Source organism: Lolium perenne, chromosome 1 (assembly GCF_019359855.2).
Source record: "Lolium perenne isolate Kyuss_39 chromosome 1, Kyuss_2.0, whole genome shotgun sequence".
Taxonomy (NCBI): Eukaryota; Viridiplantae; Streptophyta; class Magnoliopsida; order Poales; family Poaceae; genus Lolium; species Lolium perenne.
In genome coordinates this window covers 182,943,969-182,951,544 of record NC_067244.2, presented here as the reverse complement: position 1 = coordinate 182,951,544, position 7,576 = coordinate 182,943,969, and the positions used below count along the sequence as shown (strand labels likewise).

Genomic DNA, 7,576 nt, shown 5'->3' with positions numbered 1-7,576 from the left:
TCAAGAGATTGTTTTTATTTCAAAGAGCTATGTCCGTCAGCCTTCACCGGTTTACTAGAACTTCATGGAGCTCCTTTCCGGCCGCGTTCGCAGTTCCTCAATCCCGGAACAGGGAGTGACAGGTCACAGTTCTTTACACTCTGCAGAGGTGTGTTGCTTTACCCATAAGAGATCTTAACCTTGGTGCCAACCGGGCAGCTTTCCTGTCCACACTTCCTTTGGTGTGAGGCCCGGTATAAGGTCTAGCCAATCATGTTCCTCCGCTACCTCGCACACCCACCCTTTGTTGCATACCCCGACCCTGGGTCCTCGTCGGTCCTCTTATACCACTTAAGGATGGACCCCGACCACGACAACAGTTTGGGACTCGTTAACCAAACTCCTTCGCCGGTAGCTGCAACCCATCATAGACCACTTACCGTGGGGAATTAGAATGGGATCCCCACCCCACCGCTTGCCCAACCTGGGTCAAGTGTCTACGGTAAGCGCATCCGTTGATGTACGAGAGGTGGAAACACTTTTGACTACTCCGTCCCACTCCAGATCTTATGGTTAACACGGGTATTACGGCACAAGAATCACTGGCGACATTTGTTGTTTAATCCTAGATGGATATAAACCCTTGCAATGGAACCTCCACCATATCAACACAATCCATGGTTCCATTGCCCACCACATAGTCATATTCATAGTTATGAAAGTAGTGGTTTTGATTTTTATGCAATAGTGATAACCATAATACTTTGCAAGTAATTTGATAGAAATACTCAAATGACATGAGCAAGCGATGAACTTGCCTGAACACTGCAAAGTTCTGCAGTTGGTAGGTATGGACTGACCCTTGTCCTCTTGTTCTGAAAAATAGCATCATTGTCCGATAAGGGCAATGGTTAAAGAAGCAATTATGCATGATTCCATTTTTAGGGTTTGTTCCCCCCTTCCGATGTCGTGAATATTTCATGTAAGAGGTTAATACTAAGAATGATTTGGGAATACTTGATTTAGGGTAAAATGCAACCTTGAAATGTTGTCAAGGTGTTTTTGAAGTCCAAATGCATTAAGGGACTTATTTTCATTATGGAAAATAATATGTGTGATTTAAATTATTATTTAAATCATCAAATTAAGATTCATTCTTAATTGTCTTCAAAAATTCTCTTTGACATTTTATTTAATTAGAGAATTTTATGCTGATCTATTTTCATATTTTTAATTATTTTTTTAGAGCTATTCAACATTTCTTACAAAATTTCAAAGTTTCTGTATTTCTTGGAATTAGGAAATGACCTAATTGCCCTTGGGCCCCACCTGTCAGGGTGGCCCAACGGGTTAGGTCGCACCCGAGCCATCCTTTGGGCTCGGTCGGCCCATTTGTTCTCTCCCCTCTCCTCGCGCAGAAACCCTAATTCCCCTCTTTCTCTCGCGACACCGTGGTCGCCTCGCCGTCGCCGGATTATTCCGACCGCCACCGGCCGTCCCCGCCGGCGAGATCGGACACAGTCGAACGGCCGCACGACGGCGCATCGATTGGTCCGCGCCGATCTGCGTTTCGCCGCTTCCTCGTCGCGCCCCCTTCGCCTCTGCTCGTCTACCGTGGAGTTCCGCGGCGATTCGTCGTCGCCGACGTCCCTGGCGTCACGGCGCTGCCGTGGGTTCGCCCCTGTGGCCGCGAACTACCATGGCACCACCATGGCCCGGCTTGGCCAGGCGCCGCCGTGCTCCGGCGCGTGCCGCCGTAGCCGCCATGGTCGAGCTCTGCTCTTCCTTTCCCTGGTGAGTATCCGTAGCTTCCTTCTCTCCCTCTCTGCTCTGCTTCCTTTTCTCCTCATCTACGTTGTCTTGCTCAGCTACTGGCCTGCATCTCCATGTTGAGATGCTTGCCGTGACTCATCTTATTTCTTCTTTGTGTTGTTCTTGCTCAATTGCTCACTGTGGCGATTCATGGATTAGTGCTTATGAGCATGCTGTGATGCCCTGTGTAATTTAGTAGCTCCTGCTGTTGCTCGATGCTCTGCTGTGCTTAGCTTACTGCTGTGCTTAGCTTACTGCTGTGCTTAATCTTGTCCCTGGCTTGATTGTGGTGGTAATTCTTGTACACCTGATGTGTGTGCTGCTTGGGTGTCTGTGTGAACCAGATACCTGGGTGTTGAGCATGCACACCTGATGTGTGTGCTGCTTGGGTGTCTGTGTGAACCAGATACTTTGCACTTGGGACATTGAGAGGATCAGCTCGGCAGAGTTGATCATATCTGCTTATTTTCCTTTGTTTCTAACCTGCCAAGTGGCTATGCCACTTGGCATAACTCTTCTTTTGTTGTGAATATGTGCAGGGATCATCCATTGAGCAAAATGGACAAGGACTTCATCAAATACAAGATCAAATGAGGATGACCTTGTAGAATTTAGACTAGGACTATTAACTTGTAATTTTTCTTTATTTTCTATTCTGCCCATTTATGTAATGTGTTGTATTATTCTTTTATTTCACTTATGAATATTGTAATGACATTGTAATGTGTGTGATGATCAATAAAGCTCAAAGTTTTCTCTAATGAGCTCTACTTTAATATAATTGTTCATCTTATTTATTATTGATCATTTACTTAATGATTTTCCTCAATTGAATTATTTATGTAATTATTTAATGTTTGAATTTGAAATTCAAATTCAACCTTGGTTTGAATTCAACCATGTCATAACATTTGGAATTCAATCAAGCAAACTCTCCTCTCTCTTCTCAAAACCCTAAACTAGTGAAGTAAGATGCAAGTTTGTCGCACTCTCGAAACCCTAACCCTGTAAGGTGTCGAGAGAGAAACTTGTTCCCCTTCGATGCAGTTTTTGTTTAAAAGCGCGAAATTTCCCCAGAATTTACTATGCAATGCACATCCCTTTCTTAAATCTACCCCTCGATCGTCTCTAAACCTGGGACATTACAGTGCGGTTCATCCTCCCGCCCGATATGTGGGACAACCCGACGTTCGCGTCAGACTCGTACAAATGGGACATCTCCGGTGCCTAGGAATGTGACCCTCACCTCTGAACGGGGTATCTGGGCGACTCACACTACTTGCGTCGTGACTACGCCTTTGGCGGTGACAAAGAAGACGAGGGAAACGACGATGATGGTGCGCCGCCCGATCTACCTGCCGCACGGGCTAAGCGAAGGGGACCATCGCCAGCTCCCCATGTGAAACAGTCTTGTTGTCCAGATACGGGAGTCCGCGCTTGCGTAGGCAGGGTTGTGACACCGTCGGTCAGACCATCTCGCAGCCATCTGCGCGCCACCTCCCACGCCAGCGGAACCGGCTAGACCTTCTTCGGCTCCATGGCCCTGATTCCCGTCGGGTTTCGTCGACCTCAGACAAGGAGGTTTAGGCGCCAATGGTGCAACCCTAGTAGCTAGGTTTTTTTTTTAAAATAAGTTACCATGTATTACTCACTATGTAAATTACTTGCATTCTTATATCAAGTACTATTCATTGCATATTAATGGTAAATATGTCACAACAGCCGGAAGGAGCGCGTTGGTTAAATCGGTTCTAAGCCATGTACTCCCTCCGGTCCTTTTTAATTAAATCAAATTTCAAATTTAGTACAAAGTTGTACTAAATCCAAGTCAATTAAAAGAGACCGGAGGGAGTACTACTTAACTCCGCTAAAAGTACGACCAGGTATTATCAAATTCATCAACAAGATCGAGCGGGCTTTCCTTTGGTTTGCCAAGGACAACAACACCGGGGTAAAGTCCAAGATCAATTGGGAGACGTTGTGCCACCCCAAGAAGCTTGGGGGCTTGGGGTGCGTCACTTGGGAAAATAAAGAATTGAAAAGTGCCGCACGCTTTGCATGAAGGCGCTTGGGTGGGAAAGATCGACTTAGAGTGAAACTCTATTTTGGAGCACCTCACTCAGTTTGTGGATCTTTAGACGGTAATTGACAACGTCATTCTTTGGTAATAATATGGAGGACGATATTGTTTGGAGATTCACATCTAGTGGTCAATACTCGGCCAAGTCGGCGTACGAGATACAATTCTTGGGGTCCACAACTTGTAGCATGCACAAACATAGAAAAAGGACGTACTTGGTATCCACAGACCACAATACACAGTAGATCGGATTGCCGGAGACGTCCTTAATTCCTGGAATTCTCTGGTAATAAAAAGGCAGTGTGGACTGAATCGGTGAGCCCGTTCAACCGCTCGACAGCGAACGGATTGCAGCTCGAATCCGTGGTGGTGGGAGTACCATCCATCCATCCATCAATCGCGCTTGTCGGACCAGAAACAGGTATAGGTAGAGCGAGCAGGCAGCCTATCGCAACTCGCAGCTACCTCCATCTATCTGCAATCCAACCCTCGCATGATCCCATCGTTTTTTTTTCTTTATTTATGTATGATATGGAGCACTGACCAGCGGGCCCCACGTGATGTGGGGGCGCACATCGCGGCGGCACCGCAGATACCAGATTGCGCGCGCGCGGTCGTGGGACCCACCTCGTTTCGCGAGTAGGGATTGGCCAGCTGCTCCACCGGCCCCACCCCACAAAGCGAACATGCAGCAGCAGCAGCTAAACCAAAAAATCTTATTAAAGCGGCCGAGCTCGGCTTCGGCAGACGCGAAACCCCGGCCCTCTCTCTCCCTCTGCTCTCTTCTTTCGCCACCGCCCGGCGCCAATCTCAGGCAAAAAGCTCAGCACGCAACTGGTACACAGGAGGATGGAGGTGGAGATGCAGCTGGACGACGACCTCTTCTTCGCGGAGCTCAGCAAGCGGATCTCCCTCCTCATCACCGACGACGACGACGCCGACTTCGCCGTCGCCGCCGCCGCCGCCGTGCAGTTCCCAGACGCCATGCACCTCCCGCCGGTGAGCCTCCCTTTTCCCTTTTAACTCTCTAGCTCGCCCTTCCTCATTTCTTCCGGCGCGCGCGCCGCCACATGCATGGATGTTGTGATCAGGCTAATTAATTAGCTCTGCTTCGGTTGCGTTCTTGCTGGAGCTAGCTGAGCTGAGAGCTCCTTCTCGACCGGTAGTTAGTTGGTGCTAGCAGCACAGCTTGGTAGTTGCGGCTAGCACGACCACATGGTCGCACTTGCGCGCGACCAAATCAAACCAAGTCACACCAAACTCAACTTTCTTCTCCCCTGATTAAAACTGGCGCGCAGCACAGCTCGACAACACAAAGCCTATCTTGCATACGAACTCCGTCTCTGGATGTTCAAGTCCTTCGTGGTCTCCATGTCCAGAGTTGATCAATTAGTCGAGTATGTTTAGTTAACAACAGTCGTATCTCATCATTTAGCATCCTGATTAACACCATGCATGTGCGCAGGCTCTCCATATGTTGCTCTTACAAGCTAGCGCTGTGGATTCATTTAGCCTGTTAATTAATTAATCAATTAAGGGGTGATGTGATCCATCGGGTGGCGCTACCTGTCGCTTGCTCGACCAAGTTGCATGTGCGTACGCGCAGAATTTTTTTCCGAGGATAAGCATCGGGCACAGCCAGGAGTTTTCATGGGCGCCGGTCGATGTAGCACCTTTCGTGCGCACGTCACCGGCAAAGCCGGCGGTGCATTAGCACCTTTTCGCGTGAAATTGACCATTCGAGCAAGTGCAAGTAGCGTTGCCATTGCCAAATTCCGCTAACCGTGTGGGGCCGATCAGCGATGGTGGACACTGGACAGAGAAACCGGTTTGGGCTGGACACTCTTGGATTGGTTCCACCAAAATTCTGAAAGAGTCGTACTACTACTGTTATGAGCTTAGCATTGCCCAGCAGTGGCTTTCACCGTGAGAGCAGAAAATTGGGAACAAGTAGTAAAGAGCAAGTAATAATCTGCTCTAAACCCAGATGCTTAGCTAGGAAAGGGTCCAGGCCACCCCTTGATGCATATATATGGAGTGCACTAGTGCATCTGTTCACTGAATTTCCGAAACACATGTCCCTCTCATTCGCCATTCCTGAAGTAGAAGCTTGCAAGGTACGCCCTCCCACGCCACCAGTACGTGGCTGTAGCGTTGTCCGCGTCGCTGCTGCCGATGTCCCTCTCTTCTACTTCTTGCCCTCTGCGCCAACATGCCGGACGTAGACGGTACGGTGGTTAATTAACTGGCAGTTTACTTACCGTCTCCCAAACGTATACGGTGCTAATTAACCGTGCTAGTATAGCCATCACACTCACCCTGCATGATTGCTGAAGAACCATTTGTTTTTTTAACTGCCAACAGAAGCGCTAGCTCTTATCATGTCGCATACGAGATACGACCATGTTGCTTGGACTTTTGCTTAGCCTCCGATCTAATAATCTAATCATGTTGTTTGGGAAGCTTGCACACAAGAATCACATCATGCGACCCGTGCTGCGCGGTTCCCACCTTCCTTTATTTTCTCTGAAACCATGATGCTGATTGCAATCTTGTTAACCGAAATATTTGCATGCACGCAAGTCGCCATGAGTTAGCACCTAGTAGTAGCTAGCTAGTTGCTCAAACAGGTAGCATTTCATAATTTAATTTAAGCAGCAAATCATAATGCATGCACGACCGCACCCCATCGCATCATGTGCGGCAGCAGACACTAACAGCTCGCCATTTTTTGGTGCCAGGGTTTCTCTATGTCGCCCCATGTGCCATCGATGTTGGCGCCACCGGCCTACACGCTGTTCCACCACGCCGCCAGCTACGGCAGCGCCGGCGACGCTGCTGGCAGAACGTGGCAGCAACCACAGCAGCATCAGAACCAACAGCAGTGCGGCAGCAAGGGCACCGGCGTCTTCATCCCGCGGTCCACGCCCGGCGGCGGCGCGCACTCCAAGCGCAAGGGCCGGAACTGGAGCGGCTCCAAGGCGCACAAGGCGCGGGCGCAGGCAGAGGGCGCCGTCGCGGCCGGCACGCCCGTCAAGAGACGTTGATCAGGAAAATCTGTTCTAAGAAGAGCACTCCAATAAAATCAAAAAAAGTTCCCGACTAATCAACTAGCTACAGGTGCAGTGCTGAGTTCTCTATCAAGATTTCATTAATTAAATTATTTAATATGCTTAATTGTGTATTATATTAATATATATGGGTAAAAATAAAATAAGCCATAGCTGCTCCCTGGGTTAAAAGTGTAATATGAGCCCTAGGGTTGCATGCAGGGGAGGAACCGGGTGGCACCACACCAATAATATGAGCCCTAGTAGTGATTGTAGAGCACTCCCTCCCTGCAATGGAAGAATTTGTATGTGTACAGTATAGTGAAGCTGGCGCATGTGGTGCTGCCGATTTTGTAATCTTCTTTTCTTGTTAATGTAAGATCAACGTACTACTCCAGTTAAAGAATGGAACGAGTGATGATTGATGTCCTTGTCCTGAGTGCGTCCCTGTTCCTTTCTCCATCTGATTCCGTGTCATGGGAATCTGATGGACGCGTCGGAACCTGTGTAGAGGTAGATCTGGAATCTGCAGCGGCAGCGCCGCCCCGCCGTGTAGCCTGGGGATTGGAGAGATTGCGTTTGGAGTCAGAGCATCTCACCGTCGCCTCCTAAACTAAGTCCGACAACGGGCACACGCAGCCGACCGATTGGAGCA

The 7,576-nt window shown here is 48.8% G+C and overlaps 1 protein-coding gene across 1 annotated transcript; it reads left to right on the top strand.

The window, feature by feature from the left end:
• Positions 1-4,600: 4,600 nt before the first annotated feature.
• Positions 4,601-7,350, top strand: LOC127315152 (uncharacterized). The gene is made up of 2 exons (XM_051345669.2): positions 4,601-4,870; positions 6,613-7,350. The coding sequence occupies exons 1-2, from the start codon at positions 4,721-4,723 to the stop codon at positions 6,916-6,918; spliced, it is 456 nt and encodes a 151-aa protein (XP_051201629.1). The 5' UTR covers positions 4,601-4,720; the 3' UTR covers positions 6,919-7,350.
• Positions 7,351-7,576: the final 226 nt, after the last annotated feature.